Here is a 20,029-nt window from a genome sequence, read left to right on the forward strand (position 1 = left end):
CAGACTACATTTTGAAAGCTGGCTCAAGTAAGGAGTCTGGATGGTAGATGTGCTTGCTGCAGAGCCAATCAAAGAATCCAGTTACTCCACACAGATGTTGGCACCAAATTTCAAGACCCACATGTTTTATATAAAACTCAACCACGGGTAAACTCTGCACCACCTACACACAAAGCACATTAAAAGAGTTCAGAGATTCTCTAATAAAATCTAAGACACCGGGCATATTATTAATCTGTGCTATTAAATGCAGAGCTTTTCTAGGAGTCCAAGTAATGTGTGACTTTACACTATCTAAAAACACATTACTTAATAAGACAGATGTGTTCTCTCATACGATGATCTAATGCATTTTTTAAATAATTATTTGTGTGCATTTTGCCATTTTATGTATGTTCTATATATGTTTGGCGCATGTGGTGCTTTTCTGAATGTAGGGTACATCCTTTTTGGGTTCTTCTCATCTTAGTGACACGTATTTGACTTGTGTACTCTTTGTTGCAACCCAGGGTCTGAACGGGCAGAGAAAATATCTAATCCATCTAAAAAGCACAACAGGCCCGATTGAAGTTCTTTTGGTGAACAAGGATGCATATAACTCCACCCCAGTTGTTGTACCTGTACCTCCGCCTGAAGACCTTATCCAGTGTCAGCCCACAGCAACACCAGCACAGCCTGCTGTGACATCTGCACCGCAGAGGCCATCTCTAACACAGCGACAAGATTCAGCAGAGACTACTAAAAGTCAACCTGCAGAGCACAGCCCTCCAAGCAGCCACAGTCCAAGGACACCCACAAACAAAAGCACAGGTATGTCCGCAGCTCTAGAAGTATTTTTTTTTCTCTAAGGCGCATTCCAAAAACTTCCAAACCACCTTTGTGCTGATGGAAAGGTATTCACAAGTCTGGCACTCCCTTCTTGGAAGTTCCTCGTGTGACACTGGTGCCAGAATGCAGCTTCCATCCTAAAGATCATGTCTTAAAAATCAACTAAGAGGACCTTACACCTCTCTGCACACCAGGTCCCTCATATAGTTCCATCATCACAAATAATCAAAAATCTCCTCCTGGTTATCCATAAATATGATGGGGTTAGAAATGCTCTTTTCCAGGGCAGCCTTCCCCACCTTCTTTGTTTGGTGTCACAGTTTTAGACTTCACTTATTTCTTTTACTTTAATGCAAGGGTTGGTTCTGTCTTTTATGTTTATACTGGCTTTTGAATTTGATTTCCTGCATAATGAAACCGTTTGATGGTTGAGGATTTTCCAATTCATAGTTTATAAGCAGAGGATTGCGCTTGAGAGTGTGACACTTTTCTCAGCTTTGTTGCTTGTCTGCAGGTGGTGCACTTATTTAGGAAATAGCCAAGTTTTCAACTTTGGATCTTTATATGCTCCTGGGTTTCTTAGTGCTGGCTGGAAGTGAGTTCCAGAGCTTGACATCTTGTACTGAGAAAGCAGTGCCTCCTACTGATTTCTTATGGTAAGGTGTTACAATGATAAAAGGTGTACGCCTGGAGTGCAGTGTTCTGTGTGGTTTGTATTGCTTGACTTTAACTTGCAGGAATAGCGGTCCTTTACCCTGGGAGCCTCTGTGGACAATGCACAGTGCCTCGAACATTACCTTCTAGATATAGGTAGCCCGTGCAGAGGTAACAAGACTGGGTGATATGCTCTCTTGGGTGAAGGTGGAGAAGAAGCCTTGCAGCAGCATTTTGGATGAGTTGTATTTTACGTATAATGAATGCAGGTGCACCGAGGTAAAGGCTGTTTGCATAATTACTCCTAGGTTTCCAGCTTCTCTTGATTTTGTCGGAGGGGCTTCAAGTTCCTTATGCTACATGGTGGTAGGCTGGTAGTTTTGCCATTGTCTGCATGTCATAAATCTGTCTTTGTGGTGTTGAGCTTTAGATGGTTCTTCACTTTCATTGTTTATGGCTCGAAGGCAGTCATCGAGTTTCAAATTGTAAATGTCTTGGGAGCTATCCAGTTCAAGTTCAAGATTTCTTTATTCGGTTTTGAATTGTACGAAAACCATAAAAGGTAATTTTTTAAAAAAGAATTCTTTTTAAAATACCGAAACAAGTGCATTTTACCTTCATTAAAAAGATATACAAAAACATAATTAGTATTTAAAATTGCTACGCACACCAGCCTGAAAATGGTACAATAGAAAGTCAAAATATGTAGAGCGTGAGATTAGATTAAAATACAGAAAAACATCTTAAAAATTAATTATATCATAAGTGCTTCAGTGCTACTGTTATAGATTCGGTCTGTGTTGTAGGCAAAGTTTCAAGAATATAGCCATATTCTTTGTGAAACTATCTGTTTCTAGGTATAAAATTGCCAAAAATGCCGGACGGCATTGTCGCAAACCCATGGTCTTTAGTGATGATCTGGATACAGTGATCATATTAAAGAAAACGTTTTGTGACTGGGTATTGAAGGTATGCATTTGTGGATGGTTGTTATTAAGAGTTTCTGTGGTGTTTAGGCCTCATGTTGTGGTGTTGTCTGTGTTCTCCTTCAGGTAATTTTCAGTTTTCGTAATTTTTTAAAATCAATTAATTGGATGTTTTGTTGCAGACTTCTTGTGATCGTCGTGTTTCTGTGATCTGAAACTATTAGTTGTAGATTCCTTACCTTAGAATTTTCCCCAGGCGCCAGTCTGGATCTGGAGATTTCTCAACAGCAGTACCCCTGCTCATCTGTCGGCTCTGCGTTTGTCGTCTACATCGTGAGTGCCGGGATTACATCGCAGGACCTATATAGACGCCGCCCATGCGTGCTGATGTCAGTTCTTTTTTTTCTTCTGCGCCTGCCTAAGCGCAGATCCGGAGAGAGCTACACCTTAGCCGTATTTTGGCTAGCCTTTTTTCAACAATTTTTGAGTCTTTAACTCCTGGTGCGTCGAGGATGTCCCAGCATAGGACCCGCTTCAAACCCTGCCGCTCCTGCTATCTGTAACTGATCCGCACCTCTTGTGCCTCGGATCGTGGTTGCGTTCTAGGTACCAGAAGTCGTGCTCGGAGTGCCAGGCCATGAATCTGAATGCTTTGCTGGAGTGGTCCCGAAAGCTGTTGGAGGCCCAGCGATTGGCTCCTCGTCACTCTTGTTCGAGAGGAAGGTACAGAAAATGGTTGTGGAGCTCGCACTCATCGTTGCATTCCAAGTCATCACAAGAAGTCCTCGAAATAGAATAAGCATTCTTTGACTTCTCCCTGTCTGTCGGCCAACAGGATGCTGGACTTTGAACGTCGTCGCTCGAAAGCTCAGTCCCTGGAGCCTCCTTCTGAGACTACTTCGCGCCTCCCTGCTTTTCCGTAAGCCGGAGCGTCTCCTGCCCAGATCCAAAAGTTCTATGAGGCCTTGTACCTCATTTCTAGGCAGCCCACCTCTACTGGTGTGCCTTCGGACCCCGTGGAGTCGGTTGGGGGCCCTAGGCCTCCCATTCCAGCGGCTTCTGCCTGACTCCAGTGGCCCCCCGTGGGTCCATTATCGGATGAGGCCTGACGCTGGTCAATCTTACTCCACCTTCCCCGACGTCAACCGTGGCCCCGGTCTCCGTCAACCCCGGCCCCGGTCTCCGTCAACCCCCATCCTCATCCGGAAGTGGACAAAGAGCCGGACCGGCATTGGTTCTGATGCTGGAAGGAACTTTTGTCCCTATGTTATCACTGGTGCTGATTTTATGCCAGGTGGTGAAGAGGACTGGAAGGGGCAGCTGGACCTTTTAAGTGATCAGCTTGAAGATCTCATGGACTGGCCGATGGACCTGGGTGAGGCCAGTGGTTTGGACACTTTCCCTAACACTGGTTTTCTTTCCCCCTTTACCGTGTGGTGAGATGTGCGGCTGAGGTCCTTGGCCTCAAGCTTCCTTTATTGGCAATCAGGATTAACCTCCTGACAAAGGTGCTTCAGCCTGCGGCTTTCACTTCAGAAACCCTGTTGCCCTACAATGAAGCCCTCACGGATGGCCTACTGCACACTTGGTCCAAGCCCCGCACAGGGAAGCAACATTCTCCCTTGAGATCTTGGTTGTCCAAGCCTCATCTTCAAAGGGTGCATTCCCTTCTGCACCCCCAGATAGGGAACCCAAGAATCTGGATCATCTTGGGAAGAGGATGTTTTCTTCCTCCAGCCTGGCATTGCTGTTTGTGAATACAGCTTGCCTCTTTGGACGATACTCCCATACCATCTGGGAAACAGTTGCACAGGTGCTGCCTCAGTGCCTGGAGGAGACCCAGGCCATTCTCTCCCAAGCAGTTGCGGAGGGGGGAGAGACAGCCAAATTTACCATTCGTTGTAGTCTAGACAACACCGACTCACTGGGCTGAACGGTTGCCTCGTCGGTAGCACTCAGAAGCTACACCTGGTTTAGGACTTCTGTTTTTTGGGGGATTGTCCAATCCACTTTGAAGGACATGCCTTTTTATGGCACTTGCCTTTTTGGCGACAAAGCAGACTCGGCACTTGAGCGCTCCAAGGAATCTCGCGCTACGGCCAGATCTGTGGGCCTCACAGCAACCACCCACCCCCTCAGTCTACCGTTCATCCTTTTTGTGGCTACAGAAGGGGCACCCAGCCACATCTAATCCAGACCAGCCACTGAGTCATTCACGCTGTCCAGCTTCCGCGTGGGCGAAGACATGGGACCCAACGTACTCTTGGGTTAGGGATCCATCGGGCAGGCCAGTCCATGCCAACCCTCCCCCCACCCCAAACCTTCCTAGTACGATGTTTCAGACCCATCATATGCCAGTTGGAGGCAGGATTTGCCATCCTGTCCTCCGCTGCAGTCCTTCATGTTGGACAGGTGGGGTCTGCAGACAGTCCGAAGGGACTACTCCTTCCCCTTTGAGACTACTCCTCATTCCATGTCAGCTTCTTATGATTGCATGTCGGAGGATCATTTGGCACTTCTCCCCAAGGAAGTTGTCTCTTTTGGCCAAGGGGGGGCCATAGAGAAGGTGCCTGTGACAGAAGCAAGACATGGTTGTTATTCCCGCTACCTTCTGGTGCCCTAGAAGGACAAAGGCTTGTGTCCTATCCTAGACCTCCATACACTCAACTTCTTCCGGAAGGAGAAGTTCAAGATGCACACTTTGGCCTAGGTCCTTCCTGTCCTCGGCCCAGGAGACTGAATATTAGAGTTGGACTTGCAGGACACTTATTACCATAGTCCCGTCCTGCCTGCCCACCGCGTTTCTAATGGTTCACAGTGGGCCATGAGCACTTTCAGTTTACTGTGCTCCCCTTTGACGTTACCAGTACCCCTCAAGTTTTTACAAAGGTAATAGCGGTGGTTGCAGCTCATCTGCACAGATCATGGGTACCAGACTTCCCCTACCTAGACGACTGGCTATTGAAGGCAAGCTTTCCCCAGGCTGTCATTTTCCACATCCAGACTGAGGCGAACCTCATGCACTCGCGGGGATTCACTATCAACCTGCCTAAGTTGCACCTGACTCCCTCTCAGATGCTGCCTTTCATCGGGGTGGTTCTGGACACTGCAGTTTTGGACCTAACCTCCTGAGTAGCAAGTCCAGGAAATTTGGGCTATGATACCGATGTTTCCACCTCTATCCCGGATTTCGGTGAAAATTACTCTGAGGCTGCTGGGCCTCATGGTCTCCAGCATCCTGCTGTTGGATCATGCCAGGTGCCATATGCTGGCTCTGCAGTGGAATCTGAAGTTCCAGTGGGCGCAGCATCAGGGAAATCTTCTGACTATGTCCAGATCTCGGAAGGGACTTCGCAAAAACTGCAGTGGTGGCTAACAAACCAAGTTTGGGTCAGAGCAGATCCCTCTCCCTTCCCCAACCAGATATAACGGTGATGGCCGATGCGTCGCTTCTAAGATGGGGCGGCCACCTGGGAAAGGTGCTGATCAGAGGCGTCTAGTCTCCGGCGTAGTCCTGTCTCCATATGAACTTCATGGAACTCCGGGTGATCAGACTGGCACTGAAGGCATTCGTTCCCTCTCGCAAAGGGAAAGTGGTGCAGGTGTTCACGGACAACACCACCACCATGTGGTACAGCAACAAACAGGATGGGGTGGGGTCGTGGACCCTTTGTCAGTAGGCTCTCCGCCACTGGATATGGCTGGAACATCAAGGCATAACCCTGGCGGTTCAACACCTGGCGGATTCTCTGAGTGCCAGACCGGAAGAACTCCGCCGTCAGTGCCTGATCGATCACAAATGGCGTCTCGCACTGGAGGTGGTTCAAGGTTTTTTTCAGCTGTGGGGAGAGCCTTGGTTAGATCGGTTTGCCTCTGAAGAGAACCTGCAATATCAATAGTACTGCACGTTGGAGTTTCCAAGGTGGCACTCACTCGGCGACAATTTTTGTAGCGAGTGGATCTTCGGCATCTTCTACGCCTTTCCGCCTGTACCAATTCTGCCCAGAATGCTCTGGAAGATCAAGCACGACCGGCTCAAGCCATTCTTGTGGCTTCGGTTTGGGCACAAAGAGTCTGGTAGTCAAACCTTTTGAGCATGGCCATTAATCCTCCAATCAGACTGCTCATCCTGGAGGATCTTTTGTGGCCGCAGCAGGTGACGGGTCTTCACCCGAACCTGTCCAGTCTCCACTTCCTTGCGTGGAGTTTGAGCGGCTGCAGGTGACAACTTTCGACCTTCCACCCGAAGTCTGTGATGTAATCTTGGCAGCCAGGCTCGAATGCCAAGACGCCGCGGCATTCGAGCGCTTAATAAAAACCTCAGTCAGTCAGGCGCCCCTCCACTAAATCAGTATACGCAGATGGAACAAATTTGTGGCATGGTGCACAGAAAATGTTGTTGATCTCCTTTCTGCCCCTCTTTCAGAGGTTCACTTGTACATTCTTTCTTTGGCCCAGCCGGGCTCTGGTTTGGGCACCCTTAGGGTTATCTTGTAGCTATCTCTGCTTTTCTGTGACTTCCTGATCAACCTTCCTTGTTCAAGTCTCCTATTGTGAATTGGTTCTTTAAGGGACTTCCTCACTTGTTTCCTCCGTCCCCTTTCATAATGCCCCAGTGGGACTTGAATTTCGTCTTGACTTTTCTTATATGCGCTCCCTTCAAACCTCTTCATAATTGCCCTCTCAGACTTCTGAATCTTAAAACTGCTTTTCTTATTGACATCACCTCTGTTCGCAAAGTTAGCAAACTACAGACGCTATCTTCCAAGCCTCCTTATCTGTCTGTCCTTCCAGAAAAAGTGGTGATTTGAACAAAAGCTATGTTCCTCCCTAAAGTCGTCACACCCCATCACTCTGCCCATCCTTTACTCGTCCTGCATCCTTCCAAGGAGGAGTTGAGACTCCACTGCCTGGATCCAAAAAATGCGTTGTCTGTCTATCTATCTTGACAGCACAAAAGACTTCTGGGTGTTTGATCACCTTTTCATTGGCTATGTGGGCACTAAACAAGGTCAGGCTGTACTAAAACGGACCATCTCTTGATGGGTTGTCCTCTGCATTAAAATATGCTATGCATTGGCGGAAAAGGAACCTCCTGTGGGGTTGCGTGCTCAATCCACTAGAACAAAAGCGTCAACTACTGCGTTAGCACCTGGAAACCCAGTCCTTGATATCTGCCTAGCAGCGACCTGGGCATCCCTGCACACATTTACAGACACTACTCCCTGGACAGCCAAGTCTTGAGGGACGGGTACTTTGGCGGTTAGGTCCTTCAGAATTTCTTAGTGTGAACTTGGTTCTCAGACCCTCCTCCGGGGTTGGTATTGCTGGGGTATTTAACCCCTTCCACGCTGATGACGAGCTGGGCTCGTCATGGCGTAGCCTCCTCACACGCTGATGACGAGCCCAGCTCGTCACGTAACATGCGCTTTTAAAAATCTCAGCGTACGAGCGGAATTCCGCTAGCGCGCATGAGGCTATTCTAAGGTAAGGAATCTACAACTAATAGTCTCGGATGAACAAGTTGCTTACCTTCGGTAACCATGTATCTGGTAGAGACACATATTCGTTGTAGATTCCTTACCGCCCCACCCTTCTTCCCCGCTCTGCAAACTGATTTCTAGGGATAGGGACTAACGTGAAGGGCCCTAGTTTTGACGCACCAGTGTCTTTCATGGCTCTGCGCTTCTGGAGTGGAAAGACGTGTTAAGAACTGATGTCAGCATGCATGGGCGCCATCTATATGGGTCACCCAACGCCATGCTGGCGCCGACGACCGACGCGGAGCCGACAGACGCCACATACAGACGTTCAGGGGTACTGCTGTTGAGAACTCTCCGGGTCCAGACTGACACCTGGGGAAAATTCTAAGGTAAGGAATCTACAACTAATATATGTCTCTACCAGATACATTGTTTGCAAAGGTAAGTAACTTTTTCTTTAGGCACTCTGTATTGCGGAGTTCTGTTACATTTTTATGGGGTTCTTTAAAAGTTGGAAAGGCAGTCTGCTTCAGTTATGCACATGCATTATTGTTGTCTTTTTGTGATTCTGATGGTCCTTGTAGGAAACTGGCTCTTTATGTGATATATCAAAACGTTGATATACCGTGTTAAGAGTCCAGGGCTACCCTTATGAGTGGGCAGGGGCTTTCTATTCATTCCCAAAGTGCTCTGTAATGTGGTCGAGCAGCCTTAGGCTTAACACACAGGAGTGTAAGGCATTTGCAAAATACACACAATGATTAATAAATGACAACGCAACTCAAGAAGGAGATCCCCACCAATTTAGAATAATACCAAGTACCTTTTATATATGATTCGGCATCAAAGAAAAATCATTCAGTAAGTACTTTTTTAAATATAAATTCTTTTCACTTCAGAAAGTGGACACATGTAATTTCTGAGTTCCTTAATGTTATCCTATGGAAGAAGAACAAGTTCTGCAAACAGGTACAGTACGTTGACTTACAGGACCAATCTCCAGGAGTTAAGGCCAGTGGTGGGCAAGTTCAAAGGCAGCACCCACAGTACACCAGTGGCACAAGGGCAGCTGGGTGCAAGGCTGCAAATTGGCATCGGGAGCCCAATGCATTTCAATGGGGAATCGGTCACTGTAAAAAGAGGCTCAAGGCTCTGTCTAGGAAGCCAGTCGGGCGGAACCAGCAATTGGGCTCAGGTCTTGCGATGCTTGGGGACGGTGGTGGGGGGGTGCACCTTTGGCTCCTTTCTCCAAGGCCCAGGGGAGACGGATGCAGGGGTGTCCTTAAGCATCCGGTTGATACTTACTGAATTAGTTGCGGTTGAGGGGGCCAGCATGCAGAGGCTGCAGGCAAAATCGATTGAGTCCAGGAGAGGTGAAACCACGATGGACTCGAGCTCTGAAGTGCTGGGAACCTTGTTGGCACCTGTGACCCACTTCAACTTGGGCCGGAAACGACAGGTGCAGTGGTGGCCTTGGGTATCAGGTTTTGGAGGTTCAGGATGCCTCAGAGATTTCTCTTTTGGAGATTCTTGAGAACAGTTCCACTGTTCATGGGAGGTCTTGTCTTGAAGGCAGGCAGTCCTCCCAAGAATTGGGAGCCACAGCTGCAGAACGAGTCTACTTTGGTGCAGTTTTCGACGAGGGATGCAGAGAGGCTGGCGGTTTTGGTACCTGGTCAGCTGCCTCTTCTCTGCTTTGCCAGCTCTTTGGTGTCCTCTCTCTTCATAGATCGCCAGGATCTGCTTCTCTGGTGGCTGCAACTCCCCTAAATACTGAATTGAGGGGTGTTAGGGGAGTGCAGGATAATAGCCAAGTGACTACTGACCTCTGGGGTCATTACGCTTTGGGGTCACTACGCTTTGAGCTTATGGCATAACCCTGTCACAAAATTCCTAAGTATGCAATCACAAAGATGGCTATTTCTGAAAAATCGTGTTCACCTCATAGTAGCCCACCTTAGGGGTGGGTGGGACTAGCCTGGTGGTGGCACGCCTACTTGACTAGTTAATGTTCCTGCCTGTCTAGGGGGCCCTCAACAAAGGGGTAGGCTTCCTTTCCTATGAGGGGGAGCCAGATTCGCATTTCAAAGGCAGCAGCCCTTTGAGGCTTGCCGCCCAAGGAAGGCTAATTTTATTTATTTCAAAAGTTTTGTATAGCGCTAGCTAGACCCGTACGTCTCAGAGCACTTCACATACGCATTGTGAAAAACAGAAGGGCCTTGCCCTACCCAGAAGGCTGACAGTCAATAAGCAAACCACGGATAAAGAATACAGCATGAACAATAAATAACTGCGCAAAAAAAACTAGATGAATAGCATAGTCCGTTCGCCAACAATCCTTGAATGGGAGTCAATTCGGAATATTGAGGTCTATGTTAGTTGACGTTGTTCCGGAAATTATTTGTTAAGGAGATAGAGTTTGAGGTCCCTTTTGAAACAGGAGAAGGAGGGGTTGCATCTGAGGACTACAGGGAGAGCGTTCCATATCCTGGGAGCGTTGCCAGAAAACGATCAGAATTGGGTGGTTTTCTTTTTCATTTTTGGTGGAATGAGAAGGAGTGAGTTGGAGCTTCTCAGTGTTCTGGTTTGACCTGCTCTTACCAGTTTGTTGTTCAGGTAATTGGGGGGCGGAGAGTGGAGGGTTTTGTGTGTTATGCAGGCCAGTTTGTAAATGCATCTCCCTTCCATGGGAAGCCATTTGAGGGAGTTGAGAGCTGGAGTGATGTGATCAAATCTTTTTACTCCAGATACAAGTCGAGCGGCCATGTTCAGCATTGCCCTTAGAGGGGCTAGGTGAGCTTTTGGAGTCCCTATAGTGATGGCGTTCCCGTAGTCGATTTTAGAGAGAACTAGGGGTTGAACTACCGTCTTGAGGTCCTCATGGGGCAGAAAAGGTTTCAATTTCTTGAGGTGTTTTAGAGAGAAAAGAGCACTTTTTGTAGAGTTTTTGATGTGGGCCTCCATTGATAGGTTCTTGTCGAGAGTGATGCCTAGAGACTTAACTGAGTTGGATAGAACGAGGGGACAGTTTAGGGCAACCAGATTCTTGAGCCTCTCTTGGATGTGATAGTGATTGCTTTTTGGAGAGAATAGGATCAGTTCTGCTTTATCTGGGTTGAGCTTTAAGTGGTTGACGTTGAACCACGTTTGGATCTTTGTTAGAGTGTTATTGAGGTGTTGGATGTCATCAGGGGACTTGATTTTGAAATAGATTTGGGTGTCATCCGCGTAAAGGTGGTAACTCACTCCAGCTTTTTTCAAGATGATTGTGAGGGGCTCTATGAAGAGATTGAAGAGGGACCGGGGAGAGGATTGAGCCTTGTGCTACCCCAAGTGTGTCCTTTGTAGGCTTCGAGAGACAGGAGTTGATTTTAATTTGTTGTGAGCGATGCTGCAGGAAAGAGTGAACCATTTTAGAACAGTTCCATTTATGCCAGAGCGCTTCGACAAGGTCTCCAGAAGAGCTGGATGATTAACCGTGTCGAATGCTGCAGATAGGTCAATAAGGATGAGTAGGCAGGCATCACCATTATCTAAGGCTTTGCGAATGTCGTCCGAGACGTTGAGTATGGCTGTTTCAGGGCTACAACCTTTCCTGAATCTCGATTGAAAGGTGTCGAGGAGGTTGAAGTCGTATTGAGTTGGTGGAAAACATGTGACTCCAATGTTTTTGCCAGGAATGGGAGGTTTGAGATAGGTCTGAGGTTGTTAAGATCCTTAGGGTCGGCTCTTGGTTTCTTGAGACTGGGCGTGATTTGTCCTAGTTGAAGGGAGTCTGGGACACAGCCTGAGGTGAGAGAGGCGTTGATGATTTTTGTCCAGAAAGGGGGAATGGTGTGGTTGAGTTCTTTAATGATTGTGCAAGGGAGAGGGTCCATGGTGTGGGAGGAAGGTTTAACCTGAGAAATTATCTTGAAGACCTTGTTTTCCGCCATTAGCTCAAAGTCAGACCAGTGCACATTGTTTTTTACCTGGAGGCCGGTCAGATTGTCCTTATACAGCACTCTTTCCGTGTGGTCAGGGGAAATAGAAGGGGGGCAGGTTATGAGGGAGGAGTGTTTGCGGTTTGTATGAAGGATTGATCAATTTTAGAGAATTTATTAGTGAAGAAGGAGGCAATTTCTTCACATCGCTCCTTTGTGGCTTTGATATCTTGAGATGGGGTGCCGTTAGTTTGGCTTTTGACAATGCTGAAGAGTTCTCTAGGTCTGTTTTTTGCCAGATCTAGTTAGCTGCGGAAAAAGGACTCCTTTTCACTGAAAATGTGTATTTTGTATGCCTGCCGAGCAGATCTAAGATGTTAGGTGTAAGGTACCGGGGTTAAGCCTCCAAGCCCTTTCCGTTTGTCTGAGTTGACGCCGTTCATCGTTTAGCTCCACGTTAAACCAGGGTTCCGATTTGTTTTGCCTCTGTTGTTTGAGTTTGAGTGGAGCTACTTGGTCTAAAACCTCTGTCATTTTAGAGTTAAAGTGTGAAGGGAGGTCATCAGCTGTCCCTGATGAGGGATGGAGTTGAAGATGGGGATGAATCATGGAATCAAGTTTGGATAAAGGGGCTTTTTTGATGTTTCTTGTCAAGAGTTTAGGTTTGACGTCACAAATAGGTTGGTGGCGGACCGGTATGTCAATCCTGAACAGAATGCGGTGGTGGTCGGGACCAGTCAAGGGGAGAAATTGCTCTGAGAGACCAGTTCTTTGTTGGTAATGATCGCATCTAGTGTTGCACCTTTGATGTGAGTTGGCTTACTGCAGAGTTGTTTGAGGTTATGTATTTCCAGAAGGTTGGATAGGTTCAGGACAGTGGAGTCCTTTGGGTCGTTCCAGTGTATATTGAGGTCACCCAGGAACACGTCTTTGGTATCTGTCAAGGAGAACCGTGTAATTAGGTCTGTTAGTTCTTCGGGGAAAAATAATACGTTCTCCAGGGGGATGGTAGATGGTGTGGCATTTGATGGATGAGGTGCCCTTAGTGGTGAATTCGACACCCAGGTATTCAAACAATAGGTATTCTGCAGGTTTGAGGTTAGTAATCTGTATTCCAGCTTTGTGGATGATGGCTAGTCACGTCCCCCCCCAAACCCCCCCGTTTTGATCGGCCGTCTTGTCTGATTTTGTTGTACTCTGGGGGGTGTGAGAATGTCAAGGATGGGGGAAGAGTCGACATTGAGCCAGGATTCAGAAGGAAAGCGATGTCAATTTCTTCAGCAAGAAGTGCTTCAGCAATGTCAGAAGCGTGTTGTACTGCTGACCTGCAGTTTAGGAGCATACAAGAGAGAGGGCGGGGAGCCACGAAGATGGGGGGAGTTAGGCGGATAGAGGTGTATTGAGCAGGTGGACAGTATTAGGGATTGTGTTTGTGTCAGTAATAACAGGGATGTGGAAAGGGGCAGACTTCTGTTTGGACGTGAGGTAAGAGTCATTGATCTCATCTGGTTTCGGTCCCGAAAAGGGCTGGCTATCCCAGTTGGGACTAAGTGTCTGACTCGCTGCTGGACTTGGGGGTCGAGGGGTGCTCTGGGGGGTCATGAGGGGTGTATTGAGTGGGCCATGGGAGGTGTATTGAGTGGGGTAGGGGCAGAAATACCCAGGGGGAGGGAGCACGGTGGCTTGGCTCTGTTGAGGAGGTTTTGCTGTAAATGAAGGAAATCAGCAGTAAGGGAGTGTATTTTCAACTCCATTCTGTTCAGTTGCTGTGTTATTGAACTGAAAAAGTTTGGCGTTTTAGGCAGAGGTCTAGATTGACTTGGGTCTAAGGAGGGAGATTTAACAGGGGACAGGGATGGGATGGAGTCCCTGGGATTAGGAGGGGGGAGAGGTTGTACACAGGGAGCCAGATTAGTCAAGTTCCGATTCGAGGAGTTCAGAGGAGGAGAAGTGGGACTAGAGTCCAGGTGAGGAGGGAAAGAAATTCTAGGCTGGGCGTCTGAGTTCTGGGTCATGTCAGAGAGATTAGCGGTGGAGGTAGGTTGAGTATGAGGGAGTGAAACAGTGGAATGGGAGTGTGCAGAGGAGGGAGAGAGATCATAGGATTGGAACTGCCGTTAGACCCGGGGGAATCAGGGTCAGGGTCAGGGTAACAGGGACTGTGTAGGGGGTCGGGGAAGATTGTGAGGGAGGGTTCAGATTATCAGGGGTGGGGAGGGGAATGTCTGATCAGTAGGTCATACTGTGGGAGGTGGTCTTATACCCTCTTCCTGGAAAGGCTTTTGTTCTAGGCCTCCTGAAAGCAGAGGCTCTCACCCTGGGAGGTCAGCACAGTGTCTCAGCTGGAAGAAACCAGTCAGCAAGTACACCAGAGGCGGGTAGGTTTTCAAGGGGCACCTCTGGGTGCCTGTATTGGTAAATCCAACACTGACATCAGTGAGGGTTTACCAAAACAAGATGTTTGATACCAAACATCCCTATTTTCAGTGAAGCCATCATGTAGCTGGGGTATTCTTTCTCACCAGTTTCCAGCACATGTTTTAAAATGGCTTCCCTATCCACTTGCTCTGGCAGTAATAGAACTGTGGGAGGTAATGGCAGAGCTAGAAAGACATCCTTGCAATTTTGATGAAACTACATCATAACAACTTCGCAATGGTCCGGTGTGGGAGAAGCGGCAATCTAACTGAAAGATTCCCCGTTCGCAGAGGGGTGAGGCAGGGCTGTGTGCACGCACCGACCCTGTTATGCCTCTTCGTGAACGGGATAATCGCACACCTGACCGGGATCGCCAACACTGATGCCCCAAAGTTGACTGGCAGCAGGGTGCCCGCAATCATGTTTGCAGATGACACCCTGCTGCTGTCTAAATCCCCGATGGGCATACAGAGGGTGCTTGATGGCTTCCTGGAGTTCTGCACAGAAAGGGGTCTTGAAATTAACCCGCAGAAAACGAAATTTATGATCTTAAATCCCAAGTCCTCCAAGCGCCCAAATCCCCTGCTTGGTGCAGTACGCTTGGAAAGGGTTCACACAATAGAGTATCTGGGGATAACCTTAAACCAAAACCTCACGTGGGGGCTCACCAGACCAAAGCGAACATGAAGTTGGCCCAGAAGGTGGGTGGCATTATGAGAATTGCGACTAAGTCAACATACCGCCCTCTGAGTCCCGCTATCCAAATATATAAAGCCCAGGCGCAGGGGGGAGTAACCTATGGGGGAGAGAAACCTATGGGGGAGAGATGTGGGGCTATACCTCATCCCCCAACTTGCTGACCACAAAAAAAACAAATTTTTAAGGCAGCTGACCGCTCTCCCACCAAGTACCCCACTCCTGCCCCTGAGACTGGACCTGGGTTTGAGGCCCATCACGGAGGAACTAGGGCTCAAACCTTTAACATTCTGGCGTTGCCTCTGGAGTAGCCAAGATCTCACCTCCTACAGAACTGAGTTACAGGAATTCCTATCCTTACCTAATGCCACCAAGACCCCTTGGTTAAATTATATTAAGAGAACTTGTGAGACCCTTGGACTACCAGAACTGTGGTCACACCCAGAAAGCACAAGTACCAGGATCCCAAGGAAAGCGCTCTCTAGAGCATACTATGATAAAACGCTTCTCCAAGCCCTGGACAGTACACAAGAGGGATCTCTGACACATCGTTTTATTACAACCAAAGACTTACACAATCTTGAAAGTGTTTTGGACGGCATGACCCCTGTTTTAACAAGAAAATTATTCCTGCAATGGAGGTATGGGACCCTTCCTCTAATGTCTTTCACCAAAGCATGGTCTGGTCGGTCTCCTACAGAGATGTGCCCCGCATGTGACCACACTAAGGAGAACGAAGTACATGTTATTTTTTTTTTCTGTCGAGCCTACCAAAAAAGCAGGAAATTTTGGCTCGTCCCCCTCCTTAAAAACCTGGGATTTAGAACATTCACACCTGCATTTAGAGTTCTAAAGACAGACTTATCTCCGCCAACTGTGTTTGCCCTAGCTAAATTTTTAACTGCAATGTGGCATGTCCGAACCCGTTACATAAAGATGGCAGGAGACCCTTGAAAATTCCTTTCCCTTGGTCCACTCTCTCTCTCTTGTTTTAACATTTTTTAACTCATGTATTTAATATTAAATTATATATTGATATTTCGGAATTTTAAATGATGTGTTATATTGTATATCTTTTATGATCACCTTATCGAAATAAAGATTTGAAATTGAATAGAACTGACCAGCACAGCGGCATATCTGCTCATGCAGGTGTGCCCTCAAATATAGTATTCAGCACCCTGCCTTAGGGCTGTTAGGCCTGCTTTTGGGGTGACTTAACAATATAACATGCAGTGGTAGGAGACATGGCACACAGGGATGTGTGGCATGTTGTGTTATCACTTTTGTATGCACCAAGACGCGCAGCCTGCATTGGCTTTCTTGCATGTGCTTGGTGAGGAGTCCCTTAGGGTGACACAATTCATGATGCAGGCCTTAGGGGCTCTCTTTAGTACCTCATGCTCCAGGTACCAGGGTACCATTTACTATGGCATTACAGAGGGTGCTAAAGGTTTTGCCAATTGGGAGAACAATTGTACATTTTTGGGGAAAGAACAGTGTTACTGGGGACCTGGTTAGCAGGAACCCAGTACACTTCAATCAAAGGTGCATCAAATACCTGGTAAAACGTTGGGGGTATTGTAAAAAGTACATGTAACAAAGCGCCCGACAGTGGATCCTTGTAAGCGGCAGCACCTAACTTACTATCCCTCCATTATTTTGACCTCCTCTTTAATCATGAGGATATGCGTGCACACTGTATTTACTCCCACTGTCAGAATGTATTCCTAATGGAACTCACAATTCAAATCAAAAAGCTCAGGTGCACCACTTCTTCTGTTCATCCTTTCAAACTTGTAACTCGTTGGCCGCTCTAATTTCTCATTGTGTTTGGGCAACTTGCTGACCAACAACTACTAATTTTCTTCACGAGGAACCTTGGTACACTTATGTTGGGATTTAGCTATTTTCTGGCATCTTTTCTTCTTTCTTCTATGCACTTCTTTATTTGAAGTGTCAGACATTGTAAAAAGAATTCCCTCTTGTATTGACTTTAAAGAACTTGTTATACTGTTTTGTCAACAGCCTTGAGAAAGTAGTTTAATGCCGAAACGTGTTGGCTGTTTATTTGCTACACCTACGTGTCAACATGTTCGAGGCATGTGGGCTGCTGAATTCATATCTGTGCATAGATCGCCGCCTAGTGTTGGGTCCGGATGATTGCACATTGTTGTCCTGGAAGAGTCTTCGAAGTATCACGAGATAGGTGGCTCCTCCCCTGGACTACAGTGCGCATGGGCATCGCCTCCATCCCCAGATTGTTTTTTTCCGCCATTGGGTTCGGATGTGTTTCGGTTCCCTCTGTCGGAATCGATAGTTGTTTAACTTTTCTAACTTGAGACCAAAAGGTCTTTAGGATTTGCGTCGGTATTGTCATTCGTTCGGGTTTGTTTATTCATCGGCTCCGAACACTTGCTGTCCTTCCGCGTGCTGTCGGCGCGGACGGGCCTACACGACGCTCCAGACTACTCAACATGGAACGAACTCCATTTAAAAGGCGCCCGGTGTGCACCTCAAAATATTCACACCTCGATGTGCACCCAGTGTGCAACAAATGTTTGTCGCCGGACCACGATGAGGCCAGGTGTATGGCCTGCTCCAAGTTCCGGTTCAAGAAAACTCTCAAGCTTCGTAGAGCCGCTAGGCTCCAGGCCCAGTTATTGGCACCCCCGCCGGACAACATCTTTGAAGAAGACGTTGATGACGACACCGTCCTACAAGTTTCGGACTCCAGCCCGGCGTCGGAGGATGACAACTACGACGCGGGGGACGAGGAATTTGAGGAAGTCGTCGGTGAGGTAGGGGACGACGACGGGGCCATTGCCACCGTGGAGGATAGCTCGGAGGAGGAGCATCCTCAGACTGATTCGGGGGTCAATCCCCATTATACGGCCCAGGTCGAGGGATCGCCTTCGGGCCTTACCCAAGACCTTACTACGCGTCCCACGGCCCCGCCTACGGGCCCGGCCACGGACATTGGTGATGCGCCATTCCCGGTACAGAAACCGAAAGTGAAACCATCAGGGTCCACACCAGTAGTGTCGAAAACGAAAGTGAAAGTCGCACTGGTGAAACTAAAGGTTCCAAAGGCCTCGGCGCCTAAGACGTCCAAAATGGCCGCCGACATCAAGAGCCGTGCTAAGATGGCCGACCCGAAGACCCCGGTGTCGAAGGCGAAGACGACCGACGCGGCCGCGTCGGCGCCGAAGAAGGTCGACGACCCGAAGAGAGCCTCGAAGACTCGTCAAGACGACCCCGAAGCTCTGGCTGCGCCGATTCCGGTCGACAAGGCCAAGGGTGGTGATGTGTCGGCTCCGAAGACCGTGCCTTTGATCGCCGACCTGACTCCGGACTCGGGGGAATCGCTTGAGCCGGTCCAGCCCTCACCGTCCTTGACCAAGAAGGTCACGGAGTCCCTTCAACGTATTCGGAAGGACACCTTGGCTCCCGGACCGAAGGATGTGGTGCCGAAGCCTCCACAGAAACCGGCAAAGGCGCAGACGCAGATCCATTTCACGCTGCCGCCGAAGAAGACACCGAAGGCTTTCGCTCCAAAACACGGGCTCTGGGCGCCCTCGAAGATGGTGTCGACACCAAAAGCATCCTTGGTTGTGCCAAAGCCTCGGCTCCAGCCACTCGCGGACGAGGAGCGTCGAGAGGTTGTCATCGACGCCAACACGGGCAAACTCTCTCTCCTGAAGAGAAAAATTGCACCGGAGCCAGTGTTAGAACATTATCGTATTCCACTCAAAAAGAAGTTGGACTCTGCGGGTACTTCTGCCCCTATCGAGCCTGCATCCCCACAACATCTGGGACTCTCACCAACTCATTCCAACGCTGGGGAAGGTGATATAGATGAGGAGGACGAGTACAATTATCCAGCGTACTCGGATCCAGAGGAGGTCAATGAGCCATGGTCTGCTGGAGGCGACCCTGAGGACCCTCAGTCAGGCCCTGAGCCGCAGCTCTTTGCTGCAAAAACTTCTCCAACAAAGGACTCTGCAGCCTTCAACGCCCTAATTGAGAGAGCTGCGGCCAATCATGATGTCGACCTCCATGCGGATCCAGTGAATGTCGACTTTCTGTTTGACACTTTCTCGGTGGCTGAAAAGTCAGTCAAGACATTGCCCACGCTCAAGGGAGTGCTAAAGCACGCGCCAGAGGTCTTCAGGGAGCCCAATCGGGCGCGAGTCATCAATCCTCGGATTGACAAAAAATACAAGGCAGCGCCGACCGATCCAACGTACATCAAGGGACACTTGCCACTGGATTCTTTGGTTGTATCCAACGCACGCAAGCGGGCAAACTCGCAGACCACGGGTGATGCTCCTCCCCCAGACAAAGAATCAAAAATCTTTGAAGCCTCAGGGAAACGTATTGCTGCGCAGGCAGCTAATATTTGGCGCATTTCAAACACGCAAGCCCTACTCGCACGCTACGATAGGGCACATTATGACACCTTAGAAACATTTCTACAGCACTTACCTGATCAGTACAAAGAGGCAGCAGAAATGTTAATTCAGGAGGGGAAGCTAATCACTAATGCTTCCATTAAGTGTGCGCTGGACGTGGCTGATACCGCCTCCAGGGCTATAAACACTAGCGTGTTACTGCGTAGGCATGCATGGCTTAGAATATCAGGCTTCAAACCAGACGTTCAGACAACCATCTTAAATCAAACAGTTAATCCAGACCACCTGTTTGGCCCTGAAGTGGATGCAACCCTTGAAAAGATGAAAAAAGACACGGACACTGCCAAGTCTATGGGGGCTCTCCAGTCCCAGCAGTTTCGGGGTGGTTCCTTTCGCCGCTCCAATAACAGGGGCACCTCAAGGGGTCAGGCATCGCAATCCACGCAGTACTATAAGAGCAACGCCCAGACCTCATACACCAACAAGGGTAGAGGTGGTTACAGGGGCAACAACGTCAAAGGCAGGGGACGTGGAAACAACAGCTCCAGGTCCTCCACCACCAACAAACAGTGACGCCTTGTCACTGCCCCCCGACCACACAACACCGGTCGGGGGGAGACTCCAGCAGTTCCTGCCCGCGTGGAAATCCATCACCACGGGCAGGTGGGTCAAATCTCTTATCCAGT

The 20,029-nt window shown here is 48.5% G+C and overlaps 1 protein-coding gene across 1 annotated transcript in view; it reads left to right on the plus strand.

Moving 5' to 3' along the window:
- E2F4 (E2F transcription factor 4) overlaps positions 1-20,029 on the plus strand; it is a 362,041-nt gene that overhangs the window by 238,770 nt on the left and 103,242 nt on the right. Inside the window, exon 6 of the mRNA XM_086947763.1 lies at positions 510-810. Within this exon, the coding sequence (XP_086803889.1) occupies positions 510-810 (301 nt within the window). The remainder of the gene's footprint in view (positions 1-509; positions 811-20,029) is intronic.

The sequence above is a fragment of the Lissotriton vulgaris genome, chromosome 12 (genome assembly GCF_964263255.1).
Source record: "Lissotriton vulgaris chromosome 12, aLisVul1.2, whole genome shotgun sequence".
Lineage (NCBI taxonomy): Eukaryota > Metazoa > Chordata > Amphibia > Caudata > Salamandridae > Lissotriton > Lissotriton vulgaris.